Source organism: Phaseolus vulgaris, chromosome 6 (genome assembly GCF_051622355.1).
Source record: "Phaseolus vulgaris cultivar YP4 chromosome 6, ASM5162235v1, whole genome shotgun sequence".
NCBI lineage: Eukaryota > Viridiplantae > Streptophyta > Magnoliopsida > Fabales > Fabaceae > Phaseolus > Phaseolus vulgaris.
This window is the reverse complement of record NC_143503.1, coordinates 32,468,106-32,490,386: the sequence shown is the minus strand read 5'-3', so window position 1 is coordinate 32,490,386 and position 22,281 is coordinate 32,468,106. Positions and strand designations below refer to the sequence as shown.

Below are 22,281 nucleotides of genomic sequence, written 5' to 3'. Positions count from 1 at the left end.
ATTAATGCTCTTGTCCAAGTTAATGTTGTTTGGAGTAGTGTTTGAATTGCTATAGTTAGTGAAATTTGGAAGCACAGGAATAAACATATTTTTTTAAGGTGGAGTGATCGATCTTTCGGAAGTGTTCACCTTGGCACAGTTAAGGGCTTGGTCTTGGATAACTTCAAAATCTTCTGCTAGTTTTTCTTACTCTGAATGGTGCATAGATCTGTGACTTGTATGTTTTCAATTAAGTGAGTTTTTGTAAGGTTTGCTCCTTTAGTTGGGTTGTTTGTAGTTCTAAGTTAGTGAGGGTTAGGTTGTTTGGAAGAGGTGTGAGAATTTATTGTATTATGGTTTGTATAAGGGTTGGGACACCCCTTGAGTGGTTCATATTTATTTATTATTTTTTGCTAATAAAAAAAAAGAAAAAGCTTTGGTTTTGGTTTTTTTAAAAAATTCAAACCCTCCAAATGCGTTTCCTTTAATTTAATTATCATAAATATATGAAATCTATTTAATATAAAAAAATTATTAAATAATAATTACATTTTAGAAAAAAAAATAATTAATTATTATATTGATTAAAATATATATTATTTTAAAAATTAAAAAATTATTAATATATAAAATGATTTCTATTATTAAAAAAATTTACAAAATAATTTCTAAGTTGATAAGTTGGTATATAAGTTAATTATAAAGGTTTTAATTACTAATATTTTAAATTCTAAAGATTAATATAAACTAATTTATAATATAAAGTACTCATTAACTAAAACATTTATAATAGTTAGATATCAATTTAAAAACAATTTTATAATTTTTTATTAATAATATAAATTAATTTACGTTCCATTAATTATTTTAATTTATGAAATTATTTCTAATTTAGTTCGACAGTAATAAATTATTTTAGTATCTAAAATTAATTTATATTTAATTATTATTTTTTAAATGATTCTAAAATATATAAAACAATATAAATATTAAATATTCCATAACTCAAATAGTATCACAGATTAAAGAAAATTTAAATATATTTTTTCCATCTAAAATAATTTTTAAAAATAAAACTATGACATAATACCAAACTTTAAAATAGACAATACAAAAATCTACTGTAATTAAGGTCAGGTCAAAATAAAAAATTTAACAAAATTCTTACTTAAAAAAATCGTCCTAAACTAAAATGTGATATTTTATGTATATTTAATATTAGTTATATTATACGCAAAATTCTAATTTATTATTTTAAGAAAAAAAAATAGTATATTTATTAGTAGATTATTACTATAATGATATTTAGATCCTATTTTAATCAAGTTGAAAAACAATTTACCAAAATTTATTAAGTCTAGATCCAACAAGATTCATTTAATGTAAATCCGATGCAATTAGATAAATACCTTACATTTATTATATCTTATAGCTAATGTAGAATGTGTATGATGGTTTTGGTGTAAGACTTCTGAAATGTGTTCATATCTATCACTCCTGTAATTTACTCTCTATCGTGAACTTTATATACATAACTTGGATTTTGGAAATGGGTTGGAATAATTTAAATATTTTTTGCTAATAAAATTATAGAATGTATTTTTTTATATTTGATCTATTTATTATGTTTGCTCTTATAAATAACAAAATTTCTCATACAGTTCGACAATCAGTCCTACCAAATATAGATTTATATGTACGTGAAATCAATTCTAAAATATCTAAAACAATGACACTAAATTTTAACAGCACATTTTCACTTCAGAAAAATCCTAAACTGAATATACAAAAGCACTTTAAAGATCGTATAGTCTCTATCTCTTTTGTGCATTAGCTTTCGTTGTTGACCCTCCTTTTCTCTTTTCAGAAAATGTTTGTTGTTGCTGGTTTATTGTACAGCATTTTGTGTTGAATCTATTTCAGCAGTTGAGTCCAATACTTTATGTTCAGTTTTGTAGCAAAATCACATTGACGCGGCAAGGAGAAGACTATTAAATAATTTTGAAAGAAATAGGGAAATATGTGGTGGGTGAGAGTGTTTTAGAAGTATGTAAGTATGAAAGAGATGAGTGAGAGACACTGTGTTATGCAAGTGTTAGGAGCAATAAATTGGACAAGATCTTTCATTGAAGAATGAGTGAAAGTGTGTGTTTCTCCCTTCGTGTGCTAAAATGCTTCGAAAGGAACAGTAATAATTAAAAAAAAGTCTCCTCTTGATGAGCATTTGCATGACATTCAACATTAGTAAGAATCTTTTCTGCACTCTGAGAAGATTAGGAATTGAGAGTGGTGGGATCATTGTCATAACTAGCTAGGATAATGTTTGAGCTTCTAGGGACATTGTTTGTCTATTACATTTCATACCTTTCCACAAGTCATTTTCTCCTTTTCCATTATTTCCTTACTTTTCTTTCAATTCATCCCAAGATTGCATGCTTTCAGTTTCTATTTGATTGTGCCTTGTGATTAGGTAGATACAATTTTTAACAAGAAACACTAAATTCAATACACTTTTTCTTCACCATAAGCATCATTCTTAAATAACAATGGACCCGCCAAGTTGAAGCTTGAGGTTGAAGTGAATGAACAAACATTACAAGAAAACAAGCTATAAGCTATTAGCTTCCAAATATTTGCATGGGCCAGCAACGGACACTAATATCGTCGGCTAAAATGACACAAAACTCACGCAAAATAACATTCGACGCAAAACGGACACACTTATTAATTTAATTTTTTTTTTTTAAAAATTCAGTTTGCGTCGGCCGCGACCCACGCATATGCGTCGGCCGCGACCCACGCATATGCGTCGGCCGCGACCCACGCATGTTTCAGGTGCCCCACATTAATAATAATAAGTATAATAAAAATCATATTATAATAAAAAAATTTGTTTGGTGTAGTGGTTAAAACTTCTTTGATACCGGGAGGATCTGAATTTGAGTCTTGCATTTGGGTTCAAGTCTTGCATGTGTCTAACATTAAATTTGCATTACATATAATTTTTTTTTCCATCCCTTTATGCGTCGGCCTTGGCCCACGCTATTGCTTCCAAGATTCAACGAAAATCTGACGCATAAGCGTCTGTTTTTTGCCCACGCTAGATCCTTGTTTTCTTGTAATGAAATAACGGCATGGAGGTTTTTTTTATTTTTATTTTTTATAATGGCATTATTAAATTCAATAAAATCTATGTATTTGCTTAGATTAACACATTAAATAACTTTTTGAATGCCGACAATTTATTTATAAAATGAGGATGTATTTTGTTAACTCTGATTTATTAAGGACATCAAATATGTGATAGTGATTTGATGCTTCAAGTTTCTCCTTTGCAAATAATTAAGCGTTTTCTTCAAATCATATTATACTGTCAGTGCTATAAATGCATTTGAGACACTGAGTATCTATATAGATATATAACTCAAATATGCGTAGAAAATATTTGTGGACTAATTAATTTTAATTAATAACACTATCAGGCTAACTTATATCTTACTTTTTAAATCATAAGATTAAAACAACATTATGTTTAAATAAATCCTTTGTTTAGAAAATTAAAAAAAAGAGACAACTAATAACAACAATAATATATAATGAAAAAATAATGATAACCGTAATAACAGAATTAATTCATTATTTAAAATAAAAGAATGAAGAAAGAAGGAAATAAATATAACATGACACTAGGAGTATTCTATTACGCTAATGTCCTTGCTTATAACTATATATCTACAACATATTTTTTTTTTATCAGCATAATGTTCATTCCATATTTTCTGGTAATTTGGACCGAGTTAGTTTTTTTTTATAAAATAAATAAATATGAATCACGACTCAATCCTTATATAAATCATAACACAATAAATTCCCACACTCTTTTCAAACAACCTAACACTCACAAACTTAGAACTACAAACCGTTCAACTAAAAGAGCAAACCTTACAAAAGCTCCCTTAATTGAAAACATAAAAGCCAAAGGATATATGCACCATTCACAGTAAGAAAAACAATTAATATTCAAAGTTAATATATAAACATAATATTATATTCTTTTTTTTATCAACAAAAAATAAAATAAAATAATAAAAATATTTTAAGAGTGTTTCAACCCTTATTAAAATATCGTTTGTTATTAATTTGATAAACTCAATTTCTCTTTACCGAGATATATCAAGTTGACATCAGTTGTATACAAACTTCTTACATCTCAGATACATATGTTAAAATAACTACTCTTGATTAATAACAAGGCTTTTGCAATTCCTTTCATTAAGCAATAATTGATTACGTTAATCTATCAAATTTTATTTTCTCTCTCTTTCTAATCTCTTCCAAACTCGTTGTCACAACGAATACTTATTTCATGCTCTGCATATTTATTATATACTTTTATATACTGCAGTTAAAGTATTAAGACAGGCATATTTTTAATTTGGAATTCTAAGAGAAGGGTGTACAATGTCAAATTGAAATTATATTTAAAAAAAATAAATTTAATAATACATACCATTTCTTAAAATAACTAAAAAAAAGAAATTAAGTAATCATCAAGTGAACGTATGTTTTTTTAATAAGGTTTATCTGGATATCATTCTAAGAAAGTTTACATAGCTTATAGTTTACCTTTTTTTTTCGAATGATATATAGTACAATGAGGCTTCTTTAGAACTTCCTTTCCAAACATTATGTCGGGTTGGCTTAGGACAAAGGTGCCATAACATTTATTATACGATGAAATTTTATCGTTTTTCGTGAATAGTAGAATAATATATTGTGTCCTCTTGTGTATACTGAAATATGATACAATCACATAGATAGCGATTGACAGAGACTCTGTATTATCATTATATTGGCGTTAACATTGTACCCTTTGATTTTTATGCAGTCGAATGCCGTAAAAGTGTCATATATGGCTACGATATACACAAGTTCATTTCAACATATATACTTAAGCACCATAGAAATGCGAAACAACTCACTCGTCGATCATTCCGAGACAAAGGGGATTTTTGGATATCCTATCTCAATCAAGCTTTAACTTTGTTATTTTGTGATCACTCAGGATAAGAGGACAAAATAAAAACCAACAACGAAGGGAGAAGGAGGACAAATTCATAATACTCTCTTTTGTTTACCCTTCGTGGCTAGCATTTTGTACCGTGTCGAACTCATGACCTACAAAGATATATTCTATATATCCATGCACATATATTGCTTTCTGTTATTATGAAAAAAGTGCAATGGAACTGATTACTATAGAATGTGTCCTGAGTATTAGAGTTGGCTCGTTTCTAATTATCTTAGATTCATTCCCCATTTTTTTGATTCTTTGGTGTTACTTGATTAGTCCTTTTGGAGAAAGAAAGAAGCTAGAACAGTGTTGTAGATATGTAGCATTTGTGATGACAGATGGCAGGGAAGAGCATGCTTGAAAGCTGTAGGGCAGAAGTGTTCATATATCTTCCTTCTTCTTCATCTTTACTTTGTTGATTCCCATCAAGCATCTTTCAATTCTGGGAGCACACTTGTTAAACACTAACTGTTGTTCCCAAACAGAACGCGTATGCATGCATGTCAAAACTTTACTTTATTCATGCTTTAAGTTACTCGCATTCTACAAGAGACAAACTAATAAATCTTCGCAAAAACAGCACGTGTTTACTTTATAACTTTAAGCTCGAGCAATCATTTCTTCGATCCTATTTATAGCTATTGAAACACCATCGTATATTTGTGTCTCACAAAAATAGGTTTTTTTTTTAAGTTTATAGTTTGTCATATACACGTGTGATTTCGTAAAGAGATTTACAATTTTCATACTAATTTTGTTTTTGTCCTATAGGGTTCTATCTTAAAGAATATATTATTTCTCATTAAGTGGCTGGAAAATGATATATTGGTTAATGCACCAAACCCTAGAAAGAAAAATACATTATCGATATCATATGATGCACCACTAAAATGCAGAGTCGTCAGCATAGTTGTTCAAAAGAGTGACATATTTAAGTTTTAAAATATGGTAATACAATAAGAACGTTGTTCATGTATATGGATAATATATTTTACATTTGGTTAATAATATTTTCAATTGATCTCAATCAGACAAGTAATGATCGATCCACCGAGGGTTTTAACAAACCCCCGTTGGCCTGAATGTTATATTGATAATATACTACAAGTTGTGTACTCAAGCATTTACAAATGTCAGGCACAAGAAGTCCTATATAGTAACCTTATAAATTGATAATGATATCTATTAATTAAAATATAGATAATTTGATAGTGATGAAAGGCCTATAAATCACTGTCATACAGTTACTGAACTGATAAGAACTGATACTATACTTTTATATTATAACCTTTGGAAATATATTCTATGCATGCTTGATGTAGACCAAGATGCTCGTGGAAGCGTTGGAAAATCATTACTCATACCCTCTTTTTTCACTTTTCTTTTTATTTGGGATGCAAAGGCAAGACTTTACTAAAGGTGATTTTGACCATACAATTGAATTGTTAAACATATAAATAAGTAACGTTTCCTTTTGTCTAAATTTTCAAGGATTTCCCAGATTTAGTACAAGCAAATATTTGTAAAATTCTCTATACTCCAAAGGGGAGGTAGGGGAATTAAAAGCAAAAGTGCTTAAGAACAAAGGATGTATTTTTTTTTTTAAATATGCCCTTAATATGGGTCCACTTTAACTTTAAAAATATGGGGTGGTGAGTGGGAGTATAAAGGCGAGCTGTGTGTTATATATTGGTTGGAATCATGTGAGATGAAGAAGACACAGGGGTTATTCAAGAGTATTGCCCTCACCTTTTTATTTTCTAACCTTTTGTCTCTTTTTCTAGATTCCCCCAATAAACACTTAGCATAAGAATATGGTGGGTAATTGTTTGGTTAATTTTATAGTCGGAGAAAGTTGTGTGTTGAGCCGTTAAGGTGTTTTTTATATTATGAAAAAAGATGATAAGTATGGTTGAATTGGAAAAGTTTGTGTATGTATGAAGTTGCGAGGAATGGTTGAAAATGATGAGAAGGCAGATGTAGGAAAAGAAGTAGGTTGAATTGAATAAAATCATGTGTTGGTGTTTCTTGCGCTGGGTTGGGCTCCCTCACCCGCTGGATCTTGAATAGACGGTGATTGAGAATGCATTAAGTGGATGAAACGGACATATCCCTGTTATATTTATATTAATAAATGTACATAGTGGAGTACATGTTAGAATGACATTTTCATGGTGGGAAGGAGGCAGAGTTTAGCCAACTCCAACCCCAAATCCAATCCTAGATCAGGAGAAAACCGAAAACAAAAATATAATTTCAAAACTTTTTTGTAGGTAAGTTTATAATTAAAAATAATAATAATATGATTTATAAAAAAAGAAATAGAATATAAATGTATTATTTTTTTAAATAGGAAAAAGTGTCCTACCAAAACGCCATTCTCTTCTAGGGCCCCCACTAGCAGTAGTGGGGCATGGGACTTATACTCCCCTTCTCATCACACATCAATCACTAACTGTGATCAAATTCAACCTTTTAAATTGGACCCACCAAATACCCCTAGTTTCAAATCCATCATCCTCTCCTTGATGCACAGTCCAGGCGCACCACAAACTATCAGTACGGAACGCCACCTAAAAGTTAATTAGAATAAAACCCATTCATCTTTCTTCTTTCATCTTTAACATCTTCAACTTTTCATACTAGTTTACAGTTACCCCACACCACATCCACTTCAAACCTTCTTCCACGCCTCCCAGTTGCTTCTCATCACTACTACATATTGCTACTTCCAACTCCAAGTTTTCACTTCCACATCATTGCCTCAGATTAAAAAACCCATAACTTTGACTTAATTCAGTTACTTAACTTCCTTCAGAGTCAATGTGAACTGTTGACTCACACTCAGTGCCTTCGATCTCTTACAGTATGCTTCACTTCTTTCCCATTAACTTATTCTCTCTCCTCCTTCCAACAGTGTCACTTTCTCCCCGGATAAAAACAAAACTTGCTTCAAATTTGTTTTAAAACTATTTTTTTTTCTTCAATATCACAAACTTTCAACTATTACAGAATCGGAGCTACAGTCACCAACTAGTAACGAGATTTTCAATGCAGAAAAGATAGCGCAACTTGCTAGAATTTTCAGGCTATGTACTACGACAGAATCGAGGGGTACACTCGTCAACTGTTTCTTGTCATGCTATATACACTTTTCAACCAAAATTTACTATCAACTGGACACAACAGAATTAGAAAAAAAGAAGACTTGTAATGCATTATTGTTTTTTTAACATTGATAGTGACAGCAGCTTATCGACCTAGGTTTTTTCTTCAGACTTTTCTCCTAATGATTATTATTAATCACAGAGCCAGTGCCTGGCACAATTTGTGTGCAGTAAGAAGATCATAGTTTATGCGCCAAAATAAAAAAATATATAATTCCGTCACATCAGTATCTAATTTAACAAGCATTTCCCGAGTGCAACGGTTATACTGTAGGTCCACAACGTTAGCCAACAGAGCTAGGATCGTATATGCTATGCTCCATTAGCAACATATTTAATTAATTTATACAGAATACACTTAAGTATTCTTGATACTGATGTAACCCTAAAGATTAAAGAACCCTCCAATTAAAGAAATACATTCATATTTCAATATAACCTGTCAAGAAGTTAAACAGAATATATATTATATAGTGTTAAAAAAAAGTATGAACGACCTGAACTCAAATAAAACACTCGGTTTAGTCATATATCTTCTGCTTGTGTGTTATCTAATATATACTAACAAATATCCCCAATTCCTTTTCTATAGAATGGCATTCTTTAATAATAAAAGTTAATTATTGAGTTGATATATCATTAATGTTATTAAATATCAATATCGAAAGACGATTTGCTTATTAACACAGTCGGGCTCAATTCTACAAACTCTTTTAACTTTAGACGTAAATCAATGAGACGAAAGCCCGGCCCATGATGCTACACCACATATAGTAAAACATTTACTACTACGAATGACATGACCTGAAATATATACATAAATAATGGTGAGGCCTTTTGTGTATAGATTCTCACTTCCTCTCCCTAATGGGTTGCTGCCATTGCTACCGACGGCGAAGAAACAGCCGCAATTACGTCTTTCGGGGACACGATTCCGGCGGGGACGTGCGTTTTCTTTTCCCCGTAAAGGAAATTGTGGAGGATGAGCAAGCTCTTAGCGAGAACGTGGTCGTGCCAGACGTCGTGGGAGCGGAGAAAAACCTCAGTGGCGTCGAGGCGATGCATGCTCCGTTTCCACAACCCGTGGAGGCGGTGAATTTTTTGAATCTGACGGCTGGCGAGCGTGCAGTTGTTGATCTTGATCCTGGCAATGGCAGCCTCCAGAAGCCTCTTTGTGGTTGTCTCGTCCTCGGTTCCAGAAGCTTCAGCGCGTAGGAAGTCGTCGAATTCGGGCACCCCAATGGCCCTTCGGATCCCTCTGGTGTAATCGGCGCGAGGATCGAAGAAGTCGCGAACCTCGTTGACTTGACCGGCGTCGATCATGCGGTCCACACGTGCCTGAAGAGAGGAATGGAGCACGGGGAGAGACACGTCAACCCAGAGGAAACAGCACTGGTACCTTAACCTAAACTCCGCGTGGTGATTCACGAGCGCATCCAAGTAAGAATTGGAGCCTCCAGCAATGATGGGTAAGCCATTCCTTTCCACAATGGAATCGATTGCGGAAGTCGCGTGGCGACAGAAGTCGCTGGCACTGAAATTTATATTAGGGTCAACAGTGCCAAGCAGGTGATGTGGGACCCCATCACACTCTTCTTCGGTGACCTTGTTCGTGGTGATGTCGAGGCCCTTGTACACTTGCATTTTGTCGGAGTTTACTATCTCCGCTGGTATGAAGTGTTTTGCCAGGTCTATGGCCAACTTCGTCTTGCCGGTACCCGTGGCCCCCATTATCACGACCACCTTGTCCTTACTCCGATGAGGAAACAACGACTCCATCATTAGTCCCTTTTGGAAACTTACTAGGGGCAGCTCTTGCTTGCAGGCACAGGCTGATATTGAGATCTTCATTTTTTAATCACAACCTGCAACAGTTGACCAAACCTTTCCTTTTTAATTCACTTCGCGTAATCCATAACACCTCATACTACCATTAATTTATAAACAATTTGTTACCACAATTCTTTTTCAATTTAACCCAACCAAATGGATAACTAACGCAATTAAACTTATATGTATGAAAACTAGGAGCTTTGTCTGAAAGGATATAATTAAGGGAATACTATTAAGGAGGAAATGAAAGATGTTAAGTTCAGAAACAGAGTGGTTAAAGCAGGGGACAAGCAAAGTAACGAAGGTATATACTAAAAATGAAAAGAAATAAAAATTTACAGTAATCCAAATCAAATTTAGATGGACCACGGTAAGAGTACGTACCGTCAGTGTCAAAGACGCGGCGAGCGGTGGAAAAAATGAGTGTAAAGGAGCAGTGTTGTGCACACAGCTTAGTGAAGGAGGAGGAAGAGTAGCTGGTGATTTTGGTATGTTGAATATGAAATGGTGTGGGAGGAATAGGAGGGTGTTGTTGTGTGAAGGAGGTTGAATAGAATTAGAATAGAAGGTTTGTTTGGGGGAGCGATGGATGGATGGATTAGTGAGTAGATTTTCTGACATTTGAAATGAATGCCCTGCTATTTATAACGTTGAATATGACCCACCACTACTATTAAAATATTTTTTTATATCATTTAATTATAAATTTATTTTTTATTACAAATATTTATTTTTAAATCCATCACATCAGAAACTACTATATATAAGTCAAGAGTTATCAATTATGATTTTCTATTTATAATTCATAGGAGATAAGAAGTTAATGAGTTGGTAAATGAACACGTAAAGAGCACTATTAGTATTAGTTTTAGTATGAGTGTTGGAACCTTCATGCGTAAACTCACTCACTCCTGGTCCACAGAGCCGGACCCAAGCAAAGCAACCAAAAAGAAAAACAAATCATGTATCTATAAGCTTTTTTCTATTAGCTTTTTCTACGCCTTTAATTATTCATTTCTCAGAAAATAAATATTCATTTTGCTTTATAAATTAACATTTTAATTCTTTAATGTTTCATATTGCTCTTAATATTCATCATAATTTATAAACAGCCCTTTCCCTCAATCGGAGTGCTAATATCACAATTTTACTTTTTTACTGATTAAACCAAAAGTCTTAGAAGTGAACAAAGAAAAACGGCCAAGAAAAGCTGCCAAGGGTGTGTAAGAGATTAAAAAACCTTAGCGCAGACATTTGGTTGTACATAAACACCACCACCAAGGACCTATCATTACCTACCAAACTCAAGGCTGTGAAAAAGTTTCTCTGCATACAGAAACCGACTGATGTTGAAGAATCACAAGAATTTTATAGCTTTCAACAGTGGTGACCGACATGTCTGAAGTGTGCGTTTTGATACAAGCTAAGGTTTGGTCTTGAATTTCTGCAAATTCACATTCTGCTCTGTTTCCCTTTTCTAGTTGGTGTTTGGAATCCTTAGAATGTGAGTTTGATCGTTTGATGTGCTGTTAGATTTTTCTTGTAAGATTAGCGATCAAGAGTGTTAGGTCGGAATTTTGTGCTAGTATCTGATTATTGTTTTCTGTATTATATATTTAATTGTTATTACCGATAAAAAAAATACTCACATAATAAAAAAAAATACAGAAAATGCTTATAAACAAAAACACATTAAGCAGTCAGGAAAATAACACATACAGATAAAAGAAGGGGAAATTAATTAGAATAGTCAAACACTCATATCCTAAATAAAATTTAATTTAAATTTATTACATGTAATAATTTCGATTTTAATGTTGATTCCATCTAAATTAAATAGATTAAATATGTGTATATAATGTGATCTAATTTAAATTTAAAATCGATGCAAACTATATATATCTAAATCACTTATATATAATTAAATGAATATGAATTTCAATTAATTATATTGAATTTAAGATTTAGATTTGATATTGACGTAATTGGAAAATCGAATTTAACCCAATAGAGTAAATTAATTGTGCTCAATTAACTGGATCCCACAATCAAAAAATAATATTCTCAAACACTTTGTATTTTCTTTAAGTAATGAATCTTCTTGAAATGTGGCTTATATATCATGTGTATACAACAATTTTTCCCGCAATATTAGCTGGTGTTTCAACATTACTTTTTCTGTTATGTTTCATTAAGTTGATTTTTGACATGACAATATATTCCGTTGACTGTTTGATGACAAGTTTTCCTAATTTTTTATTGGAATAATTCATCAAAAGTATATTTCGCTAAACAAGTAATTTTATAAATACTAAGTCTATTAAACTCTATTGCATTAAAACTTTAGTAAGAAAACATATAATAGATTTTATTCGAGTAAATTTTGGTTAGTCGAGTCTCTGATATATTATTAGATTAATAGTATTTTAATAAAAACAGAGTAGAATTATAGCTTCTTTATTTTAATTATCATTTTAAGTTAAAAGCCGATATGAAAAAATAGAGTAATTACTTAATTTTAATTATTTTTTGAAATTATTAAAAGCCGATGTAAAAAAATATAGTAATTACAAATGACAAATCAAACAGACATATATAAGTAAGATGCATATATGTACAATTACAATCGCGGATAGTTCATGGAAGAAGATAATAAATTAAAATTCCTACAACAAATTGTGAATTTGTGCACCATTTGTTCATAGTATATTTAATTGATTTTTTATTGAATTTTGATTTCATTAAGAAAATATGCTAATTTACATTATTTGATTCCAAACTATACTAACATGCTAAGCAACTTCAAGTATATACTAATCTTGTTTTAGATTTTTTTAAAATTTTAATTTTAATGAAACATGTGTTTTTTTTTTATGGAAAATATGTTTTTCAAAAAGTTTCATCCATACTTTAAATTGAGAAAAATCTAGTAAATAGAGAGGGGATCCACCCACTCCATATGTTCAAATTTATAAAAGTAATTAACTAAGCACATCAATATTGTATTAAAAAAAACAAAAAAAAAAGACTGTTATAATTTTTTTATCGACAATAAAAATAAATAAATAAATAGGAACCACTTCAGGGATGGTCCAACCCTTATACATAACTACCTGACAATAAACTTCTATTAGATCACATACCTACCAATTTAGCAAAGAGATTGTCAGACCAACGCTACCCAACTTTAATGAATCAACCTCATATAAGTCATATGATTTAAAATCCAACTAGAATACGGGAAATATGAAATTTAAAAAAACACTTTAATCACTATGACAAAAAATTTCAATGATATTTATAACACTTAGTTAACATATTACAACAATTTTTTCACTTCATAAATGATTAATTTAACTTATTCACAATAAATGTTATATAATTTATGATAGTTGAAGGTTTCAATTTACTTTTAAAGTTTGCTATATATTTATAATAGTAAATAAGCTAAAGTTACCTTGGCTTTGGTTAAACTTACATTGATTAAAAATATTCCTATACCATTATTTAATATATTCCTGAATGGAAATTTCTAATTAGGTGTAATTAGATGCATGCTTAATAAAATATTTAACTTGTCTGGTGAGAAATTTGTGTAAAACTTCAATAAATAATTATATGTTGGATTTTAACGTGATTAAGTTTTTTTTTTGTATTAATACTCATAGTGGTAAAGTTTTTCGTCCTCTTCATGGTTTTGCTACTTGTGGAGGTATTTTCCGTGGGAGTATGATGAAATTTATTGGTGTTTGCTCTTTATTTCTTGAAGTTCAGACTGCTATGGTTGCTGAGTTTTATGAAGTTATACATGTTTTTGCTTTAGAGAAAACTCAAAAGATGAGACTTACTAATGTCTGACTTGAATGTAATTATGCATTGGTTTGTTTGTATTGTGTTTATTGCTAGGATTAATATTCTGATTCTGTGAATGCTTCGTAATCGATGAAATACTTGTCTTAATTACTGTGTGAAAATCAGGTTTAGGGTTTTTTCATATTTTTTGTGAATAGAATGTGTGTGCTGATAAGTTGACTAATTTAGGATTTATTCATAGAAAATCATTTCATTGTATAATAGGCTTCTATCTAGTTTCTTAGAATTTTTTATGAGTAGGTATAGTCTACCTATATATCGTTTTTGTTAACATATGTATTTTGGTCTAGTTTTCATATTTTTGTATTTTTTTTAATAATATTTTTTTCATGTGATGACGATTGTTGTTACCTGAGGTGTTGTTGAAATGTCAAGTTGCATAATGATGCCTAATATGAAAGTTTTTATAAAAAAAAATATCATTACTTTTGAAAATTTATCATTAATTGTTTTTCCACATTTATTCTTGAACATTTTAATTTTACATATTTTACTGAATTTTTAAATTTTAGCAATATATCATAAAAACGACACCGTTTCATAAAATTGAAAACAAAAGTTTGGTTTTTATGAAAGTTCAAAACATTGATAGTAAAATATACCAAAAAAAAATTGAATGATAAATTTTTTAAAATAATAATAACTGAAATATGCATTTAAGTGAAAATTTCTTCTTCCTCCGAACAAAGTGACCGAGGATAGAAATTATTCAACGAGTCATTAATCTCTAAGCTGAAAACTTGTATAATTTCATGATTTTTTTTTCTCACATTAATGTCCATGAGGATCGTACATAAGTTTGTTATTCATCAAAATCACAATATTCGTCTTGAACGTAAAAGTAATCTATTTTTTAAAAGATGAGGATTGAAAATTATCATAAAGAGATAGGCAGAATAATAATGAATTAAAAAACCATATTGTTAATGAAAGCATATAAAATCTAAAAGACAAGACATGTGTTTGAACTTGCGCTCTACAAAATATTAAAAATTGATTTCATTTTGTAAATCAGAACAAATTGTTTTAGTATACTTAAAATAGATTGAGGAAAATGCTTTTAATTTTTTTTAAATTAAAATTCATCACTAACAGAAAATGCTTTTAATATTTAATTATTTTTTATGATTAAAAACTATCAGAAAATAAATTGCTAGAAAATGTCAATCATATAATTATTTCCAGTGTATTTCACTAAAAAAAGTGTAAAACTCATATTTTCTCCATAGCATTTTTATCAGATCAAACATATTTTTCATCTGTAACTTTTCTCCATCTCTTCTTTTTCTTGGCCAAATAAAGTTTGCCACACACCATAAAAAAAACATGTCAGAAACTGAAACTAGTCGACATCAACACATGAATGGCAATGATGAACAATAATATTAACAATTATAAGTCATCACAAGCCCTAATAAGAAGTAAAAAAAAGCAAAAACAAAAATAGGCACGTGGTGTAGGTTATAACCTCGTACTATCGTACAGAATATAAATTAGGAAAAGAGGATGAACATGTCTCACGTTACACTGATTTCACGCCATTCCAAATGTAGAATTTGATAAGGAAAATTGTGCTTTTGACGGCGCATTAATTCATCTTTATCCTTTATTTTATTTCTTCAGAAGTGACATATACTACTCATGAGGATTGAATGAGTTCTTGGATGGTGGATCAGAGAGCCAGAGTCCTGATATGGTTCAATAGTAGCAAGCATGAACCTCCGTAAAAAAAGGTAGGTTTCTACATTTTTCTGTCCAATAATTATGATATAAACTATTCCAGTTCTTTCTTCAAAAAAGAAAACAAAACAAAAGTTCTCTATAGTTCAAACATACAAATACGTTGGGTCATCAATAAAGCAATTATGACCATACTGATTAATGGAGTCCAGGTTAAATTCACGACTTATCTTCAACGATATCAATTCTAATAAACAGCAATGGAATAAAAGAGTTTAAACCAACTAAAAGAAGATAAAAGAGATTTCTACTAAATCTTAACAAAAAGTAAGAAAGGATATGAAGATTTATATTAATTTTTACCTTATACTTTCTTGATCTATTTCACGTACATATTTGTAAATTATTTCCTTTTTAATACTACTACTTATTTTACATGGTTGAAGAAAATATTTTAATAAAAGAGTTAATATCAAAGGTAAAAGAGTTAATATCAAAGGTAGGAGTTCCATATTAAAGAGTTAATATTAAAGATTCGTGTTTTGGATTGGTTAGTTTGGTAGTTTTAGGTTAAAAGTTGTTTTTTATATATTTTGTATAAGGGTTGAAGCATTCCTGAAGTGGTTCGCATTTATTTTATTTTATTGTTGATAAAAAAAATATCAAATGTAGGAGTTCACCTTAATGTATCTCTTTAGAATAACTAAGGTTTTATTAAATGAATCTCAGAATCTTTAAATTATTAAATGATATTTGTGTTCTAACAAGTTTTTTGAAAAGATTATGGTAATAATTATAGATGTTCAGGTAATTTGACCTTTCAATTTATTTAAATTTATATTTTTAAATATTTTTCACGTTCAAAGAAAAGAATAGGAAAACAATGAGAATATTGAGTTATATGCTTATTAACAGGACATGTATTATGGTATCAAATCTGTGCATATACACAGTAATCATTATTGATAAATTTTATTTCAATATTATTAAAAAAAGAAGTGATTAGTGAGAAAAACATGGAAGGACTACTTATAGGTATCATGTGGAGATATGTTCTTGCATGAAGTAAGAAGAGAGTAGAAAGACCACGTGAGGTTGAAATGTTTAAGAGAATTTGCCCACATGATATGTCAGTGTTCCCCTAATTATCAATGATTTGACATGTCAAATTACTTACCCTTTTTTTTTTCTTCTTAGTGACTTTAAACATACAATAGAGCTTTCTATTTGAAGTTAAATAAAATTCATGGTGAAGTAATGACATATTAAAACTAAATCTCTTTTTCCTCAAAATCGGACAAGCTAAAGGAATAACATTTTTTTAAATTGCGTATAATTTTTAATAATTATATATACTAGTTAAATAATTATATATACTCGTTAAATTGAATTATTTCAATCATCATTGCAACATATTCAATCTGTGAAAACATTGAAATTTTCACTACAACAAAATTTTTAGGTCCAAGTTAACCCAAACTATGAAGATATTTTAAAAAGAATTTAAAATGCATTAATTTGAAGTAATTCAATTAGTCTAATAAAATTATAGAATTTAAATTTCTTTTAAAATTATTTATCCGAACAACGTATTTTATCATAAAATATTTTCAATTTCCTAAAAAATAAATTGATAAAATTAGATAATATTTTATAAATTGAAAAATTATTTAGTATTTAAAATAGTTGCTATCATTAATAAAAATTTATAATTTCTAGATTGATTTTTAATATTAGTTATTATTACAAAGTGAACTTTAAGTTTAACTCAACTTCCATAAAACCGGCTCATGAGGTGAGATTTACATCCACTTATATACAATGAATTGTCATCATATCTAGTTAATGTGCGATCTCCATTAGTTACTAACAACTTTAGATATAAATTAGTCATTAATTAAATTAAAGATTAAGTTAGAATCTAAAGTAGTTAGTATATACAACCTTAGTAACTAATGTTAGATAGCAATTTAGAAACTATTCTATAAATTTTTATTAATAATATAAATTATTTTAAATACCAGTAATTTTTTTTAGTTTATAAAATAGTATCTAACTTAACCCTATATAATAATTAATTATTTTTCCGTCACTAAAATAATTGATATTTAATAATGTTTTTAGTGTAACTATGGTAGAGATAATTGATGAAAAAATAATTGTAATACTAATAAGAAGAAAACTAATATGATACAAAATATATTTTACTATTTATTTCAATTTTAAAAAATTAAGAATAAATATAAATAAAAATATCTCTAAATTTTGTTTTTTTAAATGAATCTGATGACCATATATTTATTCACCCTCAATAGCTTTAATTATAGATTATTGATATATAATAATAAATAAATCCATTGTTTTAATTTAGATTTGTATAATTGAGTTTATTTGGGCCTTAATGATTTTTTCTATTTTTTAAATTAGTTTGAAGAAAATGTCTACCTTTACAAATGGGTCAAATATGCAAAAGTTCAAATTGTTTTTTAAATCAAAATAGATAACAATCTGATGAGAAGGGGGAGAATAAAATCTACAATATCTCAAAAACAAAATTGGAAACATTTTTTTTGCAAAATAGAAAAAGTTTGAAACAGTTAAAAAAATCTAAACTATAATATTTTCCCAAGATTTTCGAAGCAGAAAAACCTATAAAAGGACACAAACTTCGAAGAGAAAGGGGAAACTTCCAGTACAAGAAAATCATGAAATATAAACTAATTTTAGAGACAAAAAACAATTAGTTGCTATAGTGACTAAATTAGAGACCATTTTAGAAACTAAAATTTTTTTGGTTTCTAAATAAGTTTCTATTATTGTTAAATGATTTTTATATTGATATCTAATTACCTACCAAGGTTTTAATAGTTCATGTTACTTGAATGCATGATTGGAGTCTTTCTTATTTTAAACTTTGGTTTCTTAGTTCATTCTCATGGTTCTAACTAATTTCTTCGGTGCATGATTCAAGAGAAAGGAGACAAGCATTATCATGAAATATACATAGAACAAAGTGGATACTGATTAAACCAGTATACACCATGTTTTACTGGTGAGTCTCAACTGAATAAGAATAACGCATGTTAAAACTAGAAGAACTTGGGATCAACCGCTTTTTATTTGTTATCTTAATCTTTTTTATATTTTCTGCACAACTATCTCAACCTTTTTTATCATTATTGTTATTGGTAACTTATTGTTTGCACATAGATTCTAAACAATGATTTACTGATTTCACTATTGAATTTGTTGACAGACGACTTGAGGACATCTTATCACAAATATACTATCATCTCTAGCGTTAGACAGGTCCTAGTTGTAATCATTTTAATTTGACAGCAAAACAACAACTATCAGAATTCCTCATCTAACTATATACAAAGAGGGAGAGAGATAACTTAGTATGATTTTTCTATAGTCCCATGAAACCCCTTATGATATACTCAAATTGAGCACTTTAAGCCTGATATACAGGACAATATTCAATGCAATTTTTTTTGCAAAGAATAAAATCAATGTAGTTGTATTTTACTTATAATGACAAACCAACTAGCACTAAGAATTGTCCTTGTATTTTATTTTACGTTTATGAATCTATGTTACTTATCATAAAAAATAAACTACCACGTAGTAAAATCATGATTCTAACTATAATGAAAAGTAAAGCACTCAAATGAATTGGTCATGATACCATTCTGAGAATCATTAGAAGATAGAATAATTTATGTTATCTGTAGGTACCAACTTGTTGTAAACTTTGTTAAAATTATAGTCAAGTAAATGAATTATTAATCAAGCCCATTGAGAATGGAGTTGAAAGAGAGAACATCTTCCACAACTAAGTAACATCGAAAGACCATATTTAATGATTAAATAGATGTTGTGCGCATAATCTTTTCTAAAATTTATAGAACTTCATATATTCATAAATATAATTGTATATTTAATGAGTGTACTGAAGAAAAAAAAAACTTTTGCCCACTTAATATTTTTCTCACTGGCCATTTGAGCGAGAGTGCACTAGTTAAGTGATTTTGGTTTTTATTTTTTTGTGTTTAATTTGTTTGATATATCTATATTTCTCTCCCAAAACGTAGGTGTGTTTTCAAGGATTACTTTTGAATATTCTGTTCATCAACACAAGAAACTAATCGTCAATCATAAACTCAGTTGGGTCGTGAAAAATAAATGTTACATTATCACATTATAGAATCCCAGTTAGATTCTTTTCCTTCTGATTGATGTGCATTTCTTTTCATGGCTTGCATCATCTACTATTATGTACAGAGACATATCTAACATGTAAGAAAACTTTCCCTCCAAAATCACAAAAACAATTTAAACTCTCTCAATTATATCATCTATGAAATATTTAGTAATCAACGTAAACTTTTCTTATATTACAATGAATCGTGTTGAAAGAGAACTGATTGGTCTTTTAAAAAATAGCTTACAAACACAAGTGTTCTCATCCGTCGTCATCCTCATTTCTCTCTACTTTCTTTCTATCATCAAGGGTTATCCAATCCTTATACAATTATACTTTAACCTCCTTTACCCTCCCAACAAACCCTATTGAATAGACAAAATTACAGTTTCTAAGAAAAACAAATTCTCCGAAAAAACATCAACAAACCAAACTCATGTAAGCCAAAGTATCCAAACATCAATTAAGATAAGAAACAAACCTACAACTGAGACTTAAAATAAATCTAAGACCAAACATTGACTTGCACCATTGCAAACACTTTTGACACATCAACTTTTTCCCTATTAAAAATGATGTTGTTCTTCATTTCTCTGTACTACTTATATATTTTTAGTTTCTTTTCTTTTCCACCACTTTCTCTCTTGCTATATAATTAATTTTCCTATTTTCAACTCATTCCAACTAAATAAGATGAAATTTCAACTTCATTTACAAGACAATAAAAAAAATATTAGGTATGATTTTGATATATTTCTAACATAAGTATTAATAAAAAAATGTCATATTTATCAATTAAAGTTTTTAAAATCCTCGTTAATTAGTTAGTAGACTTCAGTTGATTTATAATGAAAGGTATCTGTTGGGATTGGGACCATAAATTTCATAATTGGTCAATACACATTTTGACAAAAGAGTGGTGAGTTGTGAGAGAAATCTGTAGTTGAAGTTGTATATATGCAATTGCGTCGGCATATTAATCTTGTAATCTGCATAAGGCAATGATTTCCATTTCTGGTCTTTTCAGCAGTTCACATCCACCAAATCAAAAAGCATTACAGTCATCTCGAGTCTACTTTTCAGATTTAGTTACATAATATATATAGATAGATATATATGCCATATAAAGATCACCTTCATCGTATATCTTAGATAGTAATCAATATGCGGCTGAAGTGAAAGGCAATCATGGGAATTGTAGAGTCAATAATGGTATTTTGATCAATCATTTTTAAATTTGTAAGTCATGATAACCCCAAAGGCTCTACCCGTGCAAAACCCCATTATATTATAATAAATACTGAATGACTTAAAGGAGAGGGCATATTCATATGAATGCATACTTTAATCAAGGGTCGTTTCTGCACATTTGAGTTACTTTCTTCTGATTCTTCACGACCCCACAATTCTTCAGTGTATTCTTCCCAGCTAGACTTCCATTTTTGTATCTCTCCCTTCTCTCTGTGCTACTTAAATAGTTGCAGAACCTGGTTTAACCTTAAAAAAGTATACATTTCAATGAGAACAAGATATCTGTGCCTAGGGACATGTCAATTTCAGCATATTCCTCACACTTTTGCTAGTTGTCTGGCTTAAATAGTTGTACAAACTTGTTTGGCTACTCATTAAAGTAACTCAAATATCAACATACATAAGTTTGTGCTCTAGGGCATGTCAATATGTGCAGATTCCTCACTCTTTGCTTGCCTAGTTGTCTAATTTTATGCTGCAATATAAATATTTATCACAGTGGAAAATATGTGTATATAAATAAGATCGTTATCATAATAGCATTGAGTTAAAAATGAAAGAAGAATAAAGATGCAGAAAGCTAATTTTGATTATATATAATCATTTGCAAAGTATCAATACCGTTTTATTTAATTGTGATATTAACCCTTTCGGCATGCGTTTAACTGTACAATAAAAGATCCACTCCTCTCACCTTTTCATTTTTCCTTAGACATGTCGCTGTCATCAACACTCTTGATCGTATGAAAAAGGTTATGGGTTTGTTCTTATATATCAGTTAAGATTAGTATATATTTTATGCACATTGAAGTCCTGCGCTTCCTTCTATCTGCCACAATTTCTTTAAAAGGCATGCGTTATGATCACTCTATGCATGTCAAATTTTGCGGTTGACATTATGGGTTTAATTAATTAGCAAACTTTCATAACTAGTTACATGCGCATCAGAGTAATGGTTGGGTCACTAAAAATATATTATTAAATGAAACTAATTTTCGAAATTAAAAAGAATTAGTTATTATATTAAGGAAATTAATACTCTTTTATAAATTAAAAAAATATTAATTTATTAATATTTTTTTTAAAATTAGTATCTATCATTAGTTATCAAGTTCTTTTTTTTATTATTTACTTTAGATTTTAAATTGGTTATTATAAAAATTAATTTGGAAGATAGTAGTTAAAAATTTGATAGTTAATGTTATATAATTTTTAAA

General features: G+C 29.4%; 1 protein-coding gene across 1 annotated transcript; it reads right to left on the bottom strand.

Annotated features, from left to right (window-relative positions):
- Window positions 1-8,879: 8,879 nt before the first annotated feature.
- Window positions 8,880-10,669, bottom strand: IPT5 (isopentenyltransferase 5). The gene is made up of 2 exons (XM_068640335.2): window positions 10,438-10,669; window positions 8,880-10,085 (listed from the first exon to the last, which is right to left on the bottom strand). The coding sequence occupies exon 2, from the start codon at window positions 10,069-10,071 to the stop codon at window positions 9,085-9,087; it is 987 nt and encodes a 328-aa protein (XP_068496436.1). The 5' UTR covers window positions 10,072-10,085; window positions 10,438-10,669; the 3' UTR covers window positions 8,880-9,084.
- Window positions 10,670-22,281: the final 11,612 nt, after the last annotated feature.